Raw genomic sequence first — 17,346 nt, 5'->3', positions numbered from 1 at the left:
AAATGTGGGGAGAAAACTATCCTGTTTCAAAGTAGGGGAAAACAGGTATAAACTGATAAGATCTGCATTACATCATGGAGTTATCTGTGCTACATTTAAATAAGCTAGCATGGATGCTAGTGACAGTCTATTGCAGCACGAAGCTCAGCATGGGGATGGAAATTCTCTGTTTCTCATTTATGCTGAGCTCTGTGCTTTCACGACTAGACAGCTGCTGTTGTCTGAGCTAGCTTGGGTATCGTGACACTAACTTGCAGGCAGTGGCATGGACACAGCCACAGAACCCAAAGGAAAGGAGTACGCCGTTAGGATTTTACTAAATTAAATTAATCAGAGCATTTCAGTTCCAGGGACCCAAATATAAATAGCAAAGAGTAATGTGTGTGCCCACGTCACATCAGATTTCTAACTTACTAGCAAAAGAGCCCACAGCTAATATGATGAGCATAGCTGAGCACCACAGTGGAGCGTCATTCATGTGAAACGATTTCTAATTGGTATATTAAAATTATTTAATCTGGGGTTTTTTTATTACATTCATTGCACAGAAACAAGTACATTATTTATTATTCTTTACAGTCTTGTCTCATCAAGAGTATTTCCTAAGAAATGTATCTTTCTTCTTTAGAAGTTTGATATTCTTTAATGTTTTTCTGAATCTGTGGTTAGATTTCTAAAAGTCTATAGCTGTTCTAGATGGATGCAGCTTAAGCCAGCATCTAAATTTTGGAAACTATTGGAAAAAAATTCTTTAACTTTTCTCAAGTTGTACATTAAAAAACTAAGGGACATAAAATCACTAGTCACTCTAGGAAAGCTTGGCTGATGTGATTATAGAAATGGCCAGGAACTACATAAATTACATTCTTTACTTACAATGATATACAGCTGCCCTGTAACTTTAAAAAGCCTTTCCAAAAATACATTCCACAGAATTGCCCGAGTCTACTGCTGCTCTCTCCTTACAAGGTTTAAACTGTGAAGAATAATCTGCATATCCAGATGTTTTCTGTTTTGCCTAGATCTTTATGTTTTACTGTACAGCCTCTGCCAAGACAGAAAGGGATCCATACTTGCTGTGGTTTGTAGTGCTGAAAACTGTAACCGCTAGTTGGTCAGTTGTGTTTTTTCTGGTTTTGCAAAGACAGAAGACTCATACTTTCTCTAACCTACCTCATGCCGTTAATAGCTGTTTTACCTGTTAGTCTTTTAAAGTAAGTAACACAGAAGATTTACTAAACAATTAAGGAACAAAAAATTGGATCCGAGCTCCTGAATTCATTGGGTACTTTTAAAAATCTCTCAGAATCCTTGAGTGTTACAAATAACTTTCATTCCCTTACTCTCCATATTTTGGTGGTGTAAGTCCTGATAATTTTTGTGTTACCAGCCATGCCCCTTACAGTTGAAGATAGCTGAATCCTCTCTGATCACTTTTAAAAGATACAGTTTTTATATTACATCCAGGTGCATTATGGTAGCCAAGTCAACTCTGCATTTTATCAAGACTCTTATCACTGATGATTTTCTTAAAGCTGCAAAGCTTGGAGTCATGGCACAAGTTGAAAATTCAACAAAGCAAACAAAAAACACCCTACAAAAAGAAGTTTGCAGCTCTTTCAGAGCCCAAAAGGCTTAAAGATGTTATTCAAATGCACACTAAGCTACAAAATAATTTGCCCCCCCAATTTATATATTTAAATCTCATCGTGTCAACTCCATGCTTTCTGAATAGCTGGTTCATAATTTTGAGTATTTAGAATTAACAATATTGCTCTGATATTTTCACCTTTTACAGCACAATTATTTTTAAAACTAGGTACTGCAATGTCCTACCTATTGCTTCTATACACCAAACTATGGGACTTGCATTTCTATTCTTCTTTCCTTTGCTGTAGTACTCATGTTTTTACTCTCATTTACACATACACACCCCCTCTTTCTCATAAGATAATTCTCTTATCCAGTGAATACTGGAACAAGATATATAATCTCTTCAAGAAGCAAAGGCCAGAACCCAGGACTGGGAGCCAAGTGCCCCCAACACTAGACTACAGATGCATTCTCTTTCTTGTGTGCCCCCATCTCTCCCCTATTACTTGTCCTCACGGCTACAGCACAGCCCAGGCAGTGCATAGGGTACTTTCCCACATGTAAAATCCACGTCGCCCACCATGTGGGTGAGCACTTCATCCACAACCTTATTGTTTGCTCATACTGCTCTTCATAAATGCATGATTTAGATGCCAGTGCACAAGAAGAGTGTCTGGCTATGAATCCCACTTTACCAGAGGAGTCTGGCTTAGGACTGAACTGATTAAGACTTGAAAAAGACAGTTGCAGACCTGTTCCAAAGTTAACTTTCTTGTGTTTGATCTGGATACCTCCCATGCACTGCATCTCCAGTAGATGTGGAATTAGGTGCTCACTTCTGAATTCATGTAATACCAGGTACCTAGTTTTCAGGTGTACAGCACTGCCCTCAAAATGCCAAGTTCCTCAGCATTAAGCCCCAAGTGTCTAATCATATCACCACATTTGAAACTGTTAGCCACAGTATTTTGAAACACAGTGACTTCAGCTCTGAAACAGGCATCTTTTCTGTCTACATTATGCTTTATTTCAACTAAGTATTTTAAAATGACTCAGTAAAAATGAGGCATGAGCATGACCACAGGGAATTATGAAATCAATAAAAGGTTCAGAACAATTCTGAAGGGATTTCAGTTGTCTACCAGAATAAAAGCCAGACACCATCCGAAATAAGAAGTTCTGACTGAGGTAACACACCAAATGAGTACAGACAGTTGATTTAGCAGACTCTGAAAAGTGGATTGGGCCTTACGAAGTCGATGGGAAGTTTCTTATTGATTGCAATTGAGACTGGATTGGATCCTGTTTATTTTAGGAGGTTGCTCCATGGATCAGAAATTGCATCAGAGAATGAGTGGTTTACAGGAATAATAATAATAAGTAAAACACCAACAGGAAATAAAGAATGAACATAAAATGGAGTCAGTATGAAGGGTGGCACCACACAGACACACTGAAGAAAGTGTTTCTGTTCAAGAAGAGATGTAAGCATGTTTAGAATCAAACACATATGTAAGTACTTGCTTGAAATATGACCTAAACCTCTGCTAACCCAGCAGTATACCAGATTCATTTAACATAAAATGCACATATGAAAAATTACCACAGCCTACTCAGAATGAGCTGTCGTTTTCCAGTGTTGCTCACATGATGCTGTCTCTCCCTCAAACACATTCTAGGGCTCGTAAATCTCTCCATGCATGGCTATTGGAAACATATCAAAAGTATTTGTTTGCAAATCAGATTAGATCTCTCATGAGAATAAGATTTCAAATGAGTTTTCTAAATCATCCTGTTCTGACTAGGTTAGAAAAGCCCCCAAAAATTTATTACGTGGTATTTTCCTACTTTTTCTGAATCTAAGTAAAGATCAGGAACACAGGTAAGTAAACAAATGAAAATAATACTAGTAAATTCTAATGAGATGGCATCTGAATCTTGCAGAGTAATGGCATGGGATTTGCTGTAGGACATTTCTAGCAGGCTAGTATCTTGAGGCTGGGAATGGTTTATATTTTGGATGTCATTTATTTGTCATTGTTCTTTCTATTCACCCTCCTTATTAAGAGCATTTTTTTCTTTTGGGACTAAATTCTTATTTTACCTCTACTGCTGTAAATCTGTTAAGTTCATGAGGTTCCTCTAAAGAGATACCCAACTCTGTCCATTCAGCATAAACAGATGTTTGAGTGCAATGACTGTATGACTTCTTAAGAGTTTCTGAACTCTCCTTTTCTTGACAGGCACGCTCAGCAGTCCTGCAGAAGCCTGTGAATCTTCAGCATGTTTTAGATCTGTCCTGGAAGAATAGAGCTATTTGTCTTTGCCACATTAGAAAATGGCTTGCATGCCTACATCCTGTGCAATTAGTTTATGAACCCTCTTTTGTTATTTTTGTCATGTATTTCTGTTTTCACTTCTGATGTCTTATGAATGTTGCTAACACAATTCCTTTCTTCTCCTGCTTTCTTCATCTCAGCTGTGCTGTGATCCTTGAAACGGCTGATGCTGAAGCATTATAAAAGAGGGTGACTTTTGGAATTGACAGAAATGACTATATTGCAGTTTAAAGCGTCAGCATATTTTTTTTGGTCCAAAATGGTAACTGCAAATTGCTGTAATGTTGCATATAACCAAGTGAACTTCAGAAAAATCAGATGACATAGATGGTTTTGAGTAAAGTATTCATGAGTTTTCTATAGGAATTTTATATATGACAAATTACCCCTTTTTGGTTTATTTACATGATTTTTTTCCGTTATTTTGTTTTAGGCAGTTTGGGGCCATCGGGTCACGTCTGACTGGAGCTGGATGGGGTGGCTGCACTGTGTCAATGGTGCCTACTGACAAGCTGAACACTTTCCTAAAAAATGTAAAAAAAGCTTATTACCAAACTGATGTCCAAAGGCTAGCACTGGAGAATAATAGTCTGTTTGCTACCAAACCTGGAAGAGGAGCTTTGGTTTTTGTTGAGGCCTAAAGAACGTAAAAATTTTAAAGAAACTATGTAGGGCATTTAGAACTGGCAGTACTTCCCATGCCACAGTAAACGAATGCCTTTTCTGTTTTTTTACTGTAATGAGCAGTGGCTATTATCAAAATATATTTCCTGAAGAAGCAATTAAAAGAAAACTCTTTGATTGTAAAGTCTTCTTTTTTCCATACTAAAAATATATTTGAGTATAAACACTGATTTACAAAAACCTATTGACAAGGAAAACTGAAACTGAAATAAAGATGATACTTTGTGACAGTGGATCTCTCTTCTTTTCCATTTACTGTCATAAAAGTAAGACCAGGTGAAGCAATGAGTATTTTATTGTAGGGTAGGAACCTTGCAATGTTTGCAGGGCTGTTCAGTGCTAATTGTTTTCGAGGGCTGATACTCTTTTGTTTAGACTGTCCTGTAAAAATGGAAGATTAAACTGAAGCATTCAAAAAATTGGAAGGATCTTGCTCAATGTTAGAAGCTTTATACTCTCCTCAGATAGGATTATTACTGCTGTTAGTATTAGAGAAGCACCTGCAGCCAAGTAAAACATTAGAAATATATTACGTTAAGCAGGAAAACTTTCCTTCTAGCCACATCTCTTAGGCATCTTTGTGCAAGTGTGACTTGTTAGGAAAGTTTCGACAAAAATGAATGCTCTCTGTGAGCTGTACAATATGACAACCCACTCCCCTAAGTGAGTGAACAAGTAACGAAGCAAAGTTTGGTTCTGAGTTACACAAACACCATATTCTAATTGTTGAATCCTAGCTGTGCTTCTATAAGGTAGAACATTTGCATCTTTATGCAAAATTATTAAAAAGGATTACATATAATCAACTGACCATGTAAAAAAGCAATTAAGATCTATAAGGAATCATTAAGAAGATAATTCACTCAGTTGTACTAAGCAAAAGTAAATAGGCAAGACCAAGAGTAGATGTCATTGATGTATTATTGACGAACTCCAATCTCACTCCCACTTCACACTCCTGACAATCTCAAGGTTGTAACTGCAATGCACTGGAAGTACAGCACCCGCAATTCATTACCCATCTCCTCAGTAGGAGAAATGACTGTGATGGCAGAACGGTGACTGTACATCAAGATACCCCAAAGATGCCCTAACCCTGCTTCCAAGTGGAAAATTGGGTTCCTGTGCCCTCCCTCTCACAGCACAAAAACTTCCACCTCTCTGATATCTACAATGAAAACTCAAGGGAAGTTTTGCTAGTGTCATAACCCTCGCAGCCATAAAAGACAGAGCAAGATTTGTCCCTCTGCACATTTTTGTGATGCTAAGTACAAGTTCACATCCAGAAGTCTGCGTCAAATTAGAGATTGCTCAGAAGAGATCCTCTGTACATTACCCATGCTAATTCAGGCCAAAACCAAATTCTTAGAGGCTACTAATTCTGTGAGAGGACTCTGCCAAATTTGAACACAGCAGATGAACAACAGCCAACGCAAACTGCCAGATCTTTTCAGGAACCTCAGAGGGGACATATAATGGTAATACTATCACTAGAGAAGATTTCTGTTTTCTGACAACCAGGAAAAGTGGAACAGAGAGTGCTGTAGATCAAGCAAATCAAGTACTCAAGAGGAAAATGATAGGGTCTGGGCATGATGGGGAGAGATTAAAAGACAGGATTTGGAGGGAGGACAGTTAAAACAATGCATTTGAGAAGGGGAAAGCAAGGGACCAGGGAGACAGTTAAGAACAAGAGGCAGAATTATGGAAAGGTTTAGTCTCAAAACATTCACTATTACTATCTAAACTGAATATGTTGTAAGCCATTTGTAACGTACAGCAGATATGCTGTACATTCAACTAAACCTGTAAACACAGGACTCCAAAAATCAAACAACAGTAGGTAAACATCTTCAAGAATTTCCAAGATAATCTTAGAGATTTTTAAAGGAAATAATTCCATGGCTTTGTTACCAACTGCCTTATTAAATATAATCCTCAGTTTAATTCAGCGAGTTCCTGTTTCTTATACTGTCATAAAAATGAAGTACAACACAGTACGTAACAATCCTTTCATTAATATGTTTGCATTGAACTTCAGTTCAGCTGGATTCATGGAAGCACTAATTAGTGTATGAGCAGAATAAAGATATATTAGGGGTTTTTTTCCCCTCCTTTTTAAGTTGAGCATGACACACAAAGTCATGGAATTGCACCAAAAACATGCAGGCAAGTTTTTGGGCTGCAGTACATTTCAAAAGTTTTCTGTCAATGAATCTTATAAATTATATTCTCATAAACAAAGAAAAGGAAAACAGAAAACTGGCACAGTATAAAAGAATAAAACCAAACGTTCTAAACTTCTGATTAATTTATTTCCTTTTTTGTTGCTTCAATGTCTTTCCCATACTTTTGCTGAAATCCGCAAATAAAGTTGGGACATAACTTCCATTGAAAGACCTACAGTATTCAAACTATATACATAAAAATGGCACTCAGACATTTTTATTTACTGACTATCAATAGGAAGTAAATGTTTCTTTTTAAGCAACAACAACAACAAAAATATCTGTGTTTTGGGATTTTTTTTGTTTGCTTTTTAAGCCTTTGAAAACATTTTTCTACATTATGGTAAAAAGCCCAATAATCAGAGCATGAGTATGATATACCAACAATATGTAAGGTAAGCAGCAAGGGTATTAGTAGTATTCCTAAGAATAAAGCAAGAAGATTTGGTTTGGATGAAAATTTCTGTGTATAAAGCAACAACTCCTAAGCATATTTCTTAAGAAAGGCTTTCCAGATCTGTATTTTTAACAGCTTCTTCTGACTATCTTTTCAAAATCTCTTCTGTACCTAAAAGAATGCTAATCAGTATATATATACACACATCCCCACAGATATATATATATATATATATTTGGAAAACTAACAAAATTAAATGTCAGAATATATGCAGAGGTGATGCGTCCTGTTAACACAAGCTATGCTTATCAATGGAGTATGATTTTATCTTATTATAATGTCAGACTGTAATTCAGTCAATCATGAGTTTAACCTTACTGTGCAGTAAATGGGTTCTAAACCTTTCCAAAAAGGGTTTGGAATGGAGACGCTGTTAGATGTCGAAGCGCAGCAGCATTGCCTGGTGCCATATTAATGCTCTGTATTATCTTAATCCCATTGACAGGTAGGTCTTCATCACTATTTGCTGACTGTGTATCTTGTATAGGAGCATGTTCACACTCCGAAATAGAACGAGAGTAATTTTACCACTCACTTGATGAGAGGGGATCATGACTGTATATTTGACATTTGCTCTCTTGGACACAGCAGACACACAGAGACACACAGACACATACATATGGCGACGTAACGTATAGCAATTACTTACATAACATCTTCAGGAATATTGGTTTCTAGTTAATATGATCCGAATGCCAACTTTTATTTTAGTAACTGCTGGGTACTTACTCAGTATAATCCTTCTGAAATTCCTCCCTGAGTCCATGTGTCTCTCTAGTAACATCTTGATATGTTGGAGCAACTGCTGCGCTACAGTTTCAGTCAAGTGAAAGATTTGTATTTTCAGCTAACTACGAAGTTTATTTGTGTGCTAAATCCCAATCAGACTTAGTTCAACAAAGATACACCCAGAACAACATTCACAAGAGCTATCTTGTTCTAAAAAAAGATACTTTGCAAATCATAGCTGTTAAGGACAGGATTGAAGTAGTGCTTTCTGATTCTCTTAATTATATGCTTCATCAAGAAAAATGAACTCTATGAAAGGATTTATACTGTAAAGTAACAATAGCATGAAAACCAGACTGGTAAGGCTTAATGTCATGAAACCTGTGAATCATGCAGCATATTATATTTTAGATGCTAATTTTGAGACGGAAGGCTAGGTATTGATAAGAGACTAGTTCACAATGCAGAAAAGAGTACAATGGGGAATGTAAAACTGTAACTGAAAGTTGCTCCCTGCGCTACAGACTTGTTTGACAGATTTTCGCAGCACATACAGGATTGGCAGAGAAAGCGCTGCCAAGCAATATAGCTGTCACATCTGTCCTACCTCAGCTCTTCACTTTAGCCAGCTTTTTTACTGAACGCTCTTCTGAGATTCAATATCCCATAAAATAGAGACAAAAAATTAATTCCGCTCTTGATCTTCTCTCTTTTACTCTGCCCTCTGCTTTTGGACTTGCGTCAAAAGTAATTAACTACAAGATTCTGCAAGATACCACATCACAGCCTCTGATAACAGCACCATATTTACTAGGGGACAGAATCTGCCACGGTGCTGACAGTGGGCAATACTAACCTCCTCTGTAATGTCTCATACTTCAGTGGGACTGCAGTACTCAGTCTAAGGTAGTAGGACCAAGCTGTAATTGATATATTGGGAACTGCTGTTTCCTGGGCAGATTATTTTTTTTTTTTCTCCTCAGGTCAGCTACGATTGTTTGACCAGTAAAATCTCTGGATGAACATTTTCTGGAGCCCCTGAAGACCGCAGATTTGGTCACTGAGTTCAGCAGAATGAGGATTTGCCCCAGCCCATACTCCCTAGCAAGCAGTTCACCCAGTAGGATAACATGTAGTGAGAGTTTGCACATAAAACTGACGTGCCCAAAATCTCACATGTAGTTAAGGCACTCATGCCAAATTCATCATATGTGTAAGACTTACTAATGGAAAAATCTGCAGAGGAGTAAAAGATGTTGAAGCTAATCAGATGAGAGGACATTAAGGAGCTTTCAGAATTAATTGACCAATAAAACATTTGAGATTGATTTCCAACAGCAGTGGTTCCTGCAGAAGTAACCAACTGGATGAGGATTTATACAAAAGCATTTGGTGCATTTACTAGATTTTAAGTCTAATGCATTTAGAGAATTGCTATTGTCTCCTAAGCACTACTTTGTTGGCCAAAATTACACATTAATATTAAAAGAAAAAAAAAATCCTCTCCCCACAAAAGCATGCCTTTCTGCACTTGGCACATGAGGCTCAAATAACTCAATAAAGATTAGATGTACTTCGAACTGAAACACACTGGTGCCCAAGCAGCTGTCTTCTTTCCAGACAAGCTGTGTGTGATTTGGTGTGGGAATAAAAATATGTTCTATTAGCCAGTGATCAGGCCAGATGTGGGGGTTGGTTGGGGTTTTTTTTAAATCCCAATTAATTTTTCAAGGGACACTGAAGCAGGTTTGTATGAAACTCTTAGAGCAGTTCCTGAGGGTTACTATTAAAGGCCTTATTTTTTTGCCAGATTTCATATAATGGAGGGTTTTATTCATGTTGGTCTACATTTTCTAGTTTCTTGTCTGTCCCTCACATGTCCTTCACATATATATTTATTTTTGTTGGCTAAGCTATTCTGACTTTGAGCAGGATTTTAAAATTGTGTTTCTATTGATCAATTACCAACAGAATTAAATTGTTCTGATTAAATGCTGAAGAGTTTTCTATTGGCTTTCTCCCAGTGAACATCCTTTCTTGTAACTGTTTCCTTCCTGTCCAGGCTTCTGTCTAGAGAAGAATTAAGACTACAGTTTTACCAGAAGACCCGATCCTTGAGGAAGAATTCAGTGAGCCACTTTTCAAGCAGCAATAGCGGCTGCACGAATAATAATTTTTTTATGAACGTCTGAACCTAATTTTATGTCAGAAACATAAAGCTCTAACTTTCATAGCTGAATTAAAAAGTCTAACAGAAAACAGAAGCTAAAATCAGAACCAAAAGAGTCTAGCAAGGATTTACAGACCTTCTATGAGATAAAGCTCCACAGTTGAATCATAAACTTAATCAGAGACAAATACTCACTATGAATGGCAACATTTGGAGACAAAGGGTTAAAAATCAAGGAAAAATACCTGTTGTGCCGTTTTTAGAGTTAGTTATGGTCAGGCTTTGACCTTAAGAATATATCCAGTTAAATTCCTGTGCAATTCTTTCTACAGCAAAACCAACTATATCAGCAGCAGAACAGATGATGAGTTTTCAAAAGCCTGGAGATGTTTTTGTGTTGTTGTTTTTGTTTTTTTTTTTTTTTTTTTTTTCCTTTTCAGAAGACCATTTGAGAGAGTGAGAGGAGGCCTGGGCAGCTTTTGTTTCTGAAGATCTATAACCTGATGATGGCCAGTGGGGAGAGAGGGGGGCACTGTTGCAAATGATTTTCAATACTTCCTCTAGAGGGAATAGCATGGCTAGTATAAGCTGCTTCAAGAGACAGACTTACAGGCCTCTCGCTATTGTTGTTGAAAAACTCCAAAATTTATTGTCTTGTCTGAAATTCATAAAAATATTTAACTTTCTTGATTATGAGATTTCAGGGTTTTGCCTTCACAAAGCTTTTTTGGTAAAACAAATGGTTAAACAAATAAGATTTTACTGACAGAAAGATGTAAGGATTTATGGGATTTTTTAGTATTATACTGAACTAGCAGCCTCTTGTATGCAACCTGCTCTTGGTGACCTTCTTTCCCCCGTCTTAGCTGTGCTCATTCAGCAAGAAAAATCTGGTCGGGTCCTCTGAAAGAGAGGGCACAACTATGCCAAGAAATGCACGTAGCTACTGCAGCACACTTGAGTTAGAGGCCTCGAGATTTTGGTGCACATTTTATACTTCTGTTCCATCACTAAGAAAATGGCAGTGACTTTGTAAGCTCTTTCAGGCAAGCCTAAGGGGCTGGGTTAACAGAGTCTGAATCTCAACTATCTGCTTTAGCTCCACTAATGAGATTTATTTTATTTCTATGTAGGTGGTCTCTTATTTCTTAAATGCAATTAGCATACAGTTGTTGCCTGATGGTTTTATTTATTTTTGAAAGTGCCGACTACTGGACTTGCTTTCATAGTTCTAGAGTTTCCAGAACTGACTTTTGTGCTCCACAAGCCTGTTTTCAGGAAATATTTTGTAAGAGGGATGATATTTTGAACTCTGCTTTTATGGCTGCAAAGGCTTCTACTTTTTTACTCCCTTTGTCTGTTCATTAGGGGCCATCTTTAATTCCTGGATGTGTTTTTTGGAGATAAGTTCCCCTCCTTTGAAATACATACCACTAAAAAAAACCATTAAAAATACTTTAAGTCTTTAGACAAAGTTATGTGTTTACTTTATGAGATTCTATGATGTGGAAAGTTGTGAGTGGTGCACTGAAATTTAGTTATTTGCCCATTTTTAGGTTTTCTCTAGACATTTTCTGATGTGTTCATTAGCTGCCTTTTGCTCACTACATAAATGCATGAAAAAACATCTGTCTTGCTCTGTTTTAGCTGTAAAATTAATAGAAGGTCTTAGGCTTTTAATCAAACTATGAAAAATTTCAAAATCCTGTTTTTTTGAGGATGACATAGCCGAGTGCTACGTAGTGTTTCCAACTTTTATTAGAGTCTTGCTTTCTGTGATTCATGAATTTATAATTCATACTCTCAAAAAAGAAAATGGAACATTTTTGAAAATCAACATCATGCATATTGCAAATTACAATAAACATGTCAGCAAAAGTGGATATACTAACAGTTTATGGTGGCTAATTTGCTAATTTATTCTTTTTACATAAATGGACAAATTAAACTGCCCATTGTGGTCACATTAAAGGGAGAATGGTGTGGAAATTTCTGTTCTCAATAAACCCATAAAGAAGTGGACACAACTTATTTTTAGACAGAATTCTGCTCATAATGTGAACAGTCACCTAAAATCTGCTGAGAAAAACATAATCGGTTTCACATGAAGTCTAAAATTTTCTTTTTATCCCATTAGTCAGCCTAATAACCAGTTTTACAATTTTTCCTTGTAAAGTTCATAAAAACAATATGACAAATATAAAAATACCACACTGAAAGTTGGGGGGAAAAAAAGGGAGTTTTCCATTCTTCTATATGATGTTGCGAAATTTGTTGAAGCCAGTGAAGTTAAACTACTATAACACAGGATCTGACACCTAAATACACTGCATAAGAGTTGCCCTGTTGTAACAAAAGCTGCTAGGATTTGACAAGTTCTTTATAAGCAAGCTGTGACTTCCTTATGCTGAATACACTGTAGTTTACACTATATTTAGAATACACTAGTTTGCAGCGGCACACTAGTTTTTCTTTAATGTGTTGTGTGGGAATACTTCAATATACAGAAGATCGAAATTCTAATAATTCCCATTAGAAAATGTTTCAGGGGAACTCAAGTGATTCTTCATTAAGAAACAGTCTAGTTAGAACCATTTTATGTACATCAGGAAAAGAACAGAATTAATTAGGAAATCTTTGCTTCTGAAACCCCTTAGTTCAAGACATAAACACAAAGGGCTCTGAGGATCTGTACTACACAGTTGGAAAGATACACGCCAGACAGAAACATGTCCAAATTCAGAAAGACTCTAAACTTCCTCAAGATTTATATATGTTTGGATCTAAAGAGTATATTTCAGAGCAGTAATAGAACCAAGTCAATAAATAAAGCTAGAATCCAGATACAATAGGAGTTTCATTACATTTGAGGTTTGATTTACATTTCTCATTCAGCCTTATTCTCCCAAAACCTAACAGAAATAAAGTAACCAAGCTGAAATGCAGTCTCATTTAAGACATTTGAAATCATATGTTAGGTTAAAGGATAACAAGATGAAGGACCAATCAAATCTTTTTTCTGTATTTCTAAGTTTCTCTCTTTTAGGCAAACCACTTGCTGAGATTGTCTGCATTACTGTGGTCTGTCTCAGTCTAGAAAAGAGAAAAGTGTCCCAGCTATTGTGGATCACAGCAGAAAAAGGAAACAAAATAAATGGGTGAGAATTTAGTAATGCATTCTTCTCCTCCCTGCCCCAGCTGGTTTAAACCATCTTGGCAAAAAGTTTTGAGGAAAGGTTTTGAAACACAATACAGGTTGGGAGTCAAAAAGGATACGGCTGGTTGTAAACTTCAGTACAATTAGTCCTGCAAGTCAAGGAATATGACACAGCATTATCTATTTCATGTGTCTTAAAACAGTAGGAGACCAAAGGACTTCGGCCACCAAAGTCTGAAGAGCACATGCTTGCATTCTGGATCTGAACTGATACAAGGGGACTGTAAAAATGGGAGAAATGTCAGGAAAGGATATTACCAAACTAACTGTCTGAAAATAATAACAGAACAGACTAGGAACTTCAACATCCATATTAAAAATATTTATGCTGAGAATGTTTTGGTGAAAAAAATCTTACTTAAAAACCCACAACATAGTATATTACATGATGGTGATAGCAGCATAAGAAGGGATCAGAATATCTGACAAAGACTGATGGCAATGATCTAATGTTATGGGAGATAGTTCTCCATTTCAAACAGGAAAACTGCAGACTACAATAGGCATAAAAGTCTTTGGCATGGATTATGAACACCTGCAAGTAAGCCCAAGTTATTTTAAAGTCAATGCAGTATTTTATGCACAGTAATTAAAAAAAAAAAAAAGAAAGAAAAGAAAAAAATTCAAAGTGTGTGATAAATTAGTTTTATCAAGACAGAATCTAGTGAATCCCATTTTAAACTGCAGTTTACTACTAGCAGGCTCTCACCTTAATCTAATTAATTCTTATCTAAGGCAAAAGTGGTTTCCCTTTGTGAACATTGAAAGCATTAAAATGTGCTAGAAAGGAAAGTTGAAAAAAAAAAATAAATCATATAAAACATGTAAAAACATCCCAGCACAAATACAGGTTGTAAAAGGAAAAGTCCAACAAATGCAGCACTATTCAAAACCACTGACAGTATAATATATGCAACAAAGATTACATTTATGCCTGGTTTTAATCTTTTTTTTTAAAAAAATCACACCTAAAATTACTGCAACTGCAAATCAGTAGAGAGAAATCCCCTTGTTTTTCTGTTTATTTTCTTCAGTTACATGTACTGTTGCTTTTCTCTCCATAATACTCTATATTCTGATATTGTCTATATAGATGTAGATGTAGACAACTTTGCTCTGTAGAGTATTTTAGTAGCACAGTTTATAGATATTAACAGAAACATGGCTATTGTTAGTGAGCTACCCATAGTCTGCTCCTTTTAATATCAGAAGTATGTAAGGCAAACCTCTGTTATGGTTTTGGATTCCTTCGGCATATCACTTATATGTTCACAATCTTCGCTTATTTCTTCAACTGCCATATATTTCCTATCTTCAAGTAGATCTTTGCAAATTATGTCCTCTGCTAACAAAAATATAAAGATTGTACAGCTTCACTTACTAGCAATACATAAACATTGCTGTCTTCCAATTTTTCTGACATCCCTTTTCATCATGTAGAGTTTTCTTGGTACTGTGGGATACACATCACACTTTCAGTGAAATGTTAATAAACCAAATTTCTCCTTAGTACATTTTCCACAAGTTTTTCCAGACAAAAATGCTATGCAAAAAGATTTCACTACAGATAATGAATCAATTAATGAAAAATGGTGCTAAGAAGGTTATTTAATCCACTTTCTGTACCTTAAAAGATTAAGCTACATTATTAGGAACATACTGATCTGTCCATTCATTGGAAACTAGACAACATCTTACTAATACTAGTGATAAACCACAGATCCTTAGCTCTGCCTATCTCAGATTTTTTTAAAAGGCTACTATTAATAATCCTAGATTCCTAGGGTGGTAGAAAGTAGAAAGTAACTATCCAGTCTCACAAGACTGACGTTCTTCAGCCTGCCTGTCCCCACCCCGCCTGCCTACTGAAGTGAAAAATAAACTGTAAAACACAGGCATGTGAGCATTGGACTTCGTGCAGTTTGAACAGGAAGCAGGCTGATGGGATTTTGCCTGTGCCCCACACAGAAACATTACACTTCAGGCAGTGCACACATATGCACACACGTTGTCCAAGTGCAAGCCTTATGTTCTACAAAGCTCCTCCTGTAATTTTTTGTTACAACAACAAATGAGTAAAACAATTACCAAACAAATGGAGTACGTAAGCATGACAAACTGAATTTTTTAGATAGATCTTCAGCACCCTCATGTCCATTCAGAAAAGCTGTTTAATAAAGCTGTTCACTTCTTGAAGGTCTTGAAACAAAAAAGTAAGAGAGTTCTAATTTGCAGTTTTACAGTAAGCTGTCAGGCATCCATAAAGACAAAGCCAGATCTTAACTGGGCAAGTACATCTTAGCCACAGGTTATAAAGCAGACACAGATGTACAAAACTATCAAGACAGAAAAACAAAAGTTTGGAAGAACAGCGAGAAAAGCTTTACATTTCTGCATAACAGGAAATCCACTGAACAAAAAAGAATTACAAATAACCACTAACATGCCTAATTTGCCTTAAAGAAATACAAAAGCTCCTAAAATGAGAAATAACATCATCGAGTAAGAACCACAAAGTGAAGAATTTTATTTCTAAAAAATGTCTTTGAACACAGCAGCTCAGTGCACAGAGAAGATGATGGAGTTGAAGACAAAGAACTGCTAAAATAGAACTAAAATGAAAGCCAAGATGAAATAACCTCCTCAAGTTCTGATGCTGGCAGACAAACACCACTCAAAAGAAGTTTTCCAGCAATGACAATTAGCCCATAGAGCTTCAGAACAATTTATATATTCACAAGAAGAATACGTGTGAGAATAATGTTCCAGACTGTTGAAAATTAGCAAAAGGGGAAGGAGGTACCATACACTTTCAGATCAGTTAATCTGAATTCTTAGAAAGATGTCAGAATACAAATGGGAAGAAAGGTGACTTCATACTGAGATATGCTGGTTCATGGGCAAACATCTACTCCAGCAGCCTGCATCTCACCACTTTCCTTTTTGCCTTAGCAGTGCACACAGATAATGGAGAGTCACCCACCTTTTTCAAGCCCTGCACAGTCATAGGGATACTCAGTTCTTCATAGTTTCAGAAGCATTAAAAGAGACTTGTAGAAAAAGACAGAAAGATCTGTGACAGTGATCGTGTATTTGGACAACACAAAATCTGTAGTTACTGGAAAGTACTCTTCCCTTTTTTTTTTTCACTTGTCCTTTTCTATGCTGTAACTGAGGAGGCAATACTCCCCTCCAGAAGCTCAACAATAATTTCAAAGTGTGTCTGAGAGTTCTCTCAGCAAAGCAATGATTCAGGGAGTGTGAATGAGGCATTGTATTCAAGCACAGAGATTCAGAAAAGCATGAATGCAGCTCCAGGTAGCAGAGATGTGAGGTAGAACAATTCTTTGGCCACATCCTTGTTGTAGTAAACTCTTCCTGGAGCAGGTCTAATCACCAATGAAGAAAACAATTCTGATTGCCTCATAGCAATTATTTCCATGGCACATCATTTAAGTGGTCGTTCCCTCTGCAGAGGTGTGTGTAGTTGCATGTCTCAGCAATAAGACCAAATGAAGGCATCATTGAAAAGGCTTGGTTTTTCAGACAGAGTTCAGGACTTTCTGAAACCACTGAGCATAGAAACACTTTAGCCCTAAGATGTGAATTTAGGAAAGAAAATGGATAAAGTAACGTCCTGACTCAAACTGAATTAAAATCTAACCTTTTCCACAACATTGTTTTCAGAGACATGCTATCTGGGAATAACATCTGTGCACTGTACAAAAATCTCCCACTGCACGCAGAAGTGACAGACACAAAAACATACTTCCATGGAAAGACGCAGCAGCAAGCAGGCAGACAAGGGCCTGAAAGGCTGATCAATAGAAGTAACCAATTTAGATGTCACTGGTGCAGGGTACCTCTGAGGAGGAAATACCCTTACACCAGGAATAGAGAGAATGGAGAGGTCCTCTGATGCAGTACTG

General features: G+C 36.7%; 1 protein-coding gene across 1 annotated transcript in view; it reads left to right on the top strand.

Moving 5' to 3' along the window:
* GALK2 (galactokinase 2) overlaps positions 1 to 4,849 on the top strand; it is a 50,085-nt gene extending 45,236 nt beyond the window's left edge. Inside the window, exon 10 of the mRNA XM_074880900.1 lies at positions 4,366 to 4,849. Coding sequence (XP_074737001.1) covers positions 4,366 to 4,573 — 208 coding nt within the window. The 3' untranslated portion in view covers positions 4,574 to 4,849. The remainder of the gene's footprint in view (positions 1 to 4,365) is intronic.
* The last annotated feature ends 12,497 nt before the right edge of the window (positions 4,850 to 17,346 follow it).

Source organism: Strix uralensis, chromosome 11 (assembly GCF_047716275.1).
Source record: "Strix uralensis isolate ZFMK-TIS-50842 chromosome 11, bStrUra1, whole genome shotgun sequence".
Classification (NCBI taxonomy): Eukaryota; Metazoa; Chordata; class Aves; order Strigiformes; family Strigidae; genus Strix; species Strix uralensis.
This window is presented reverse-complemented; position numbering and strand designations above follow the sequence as displayed.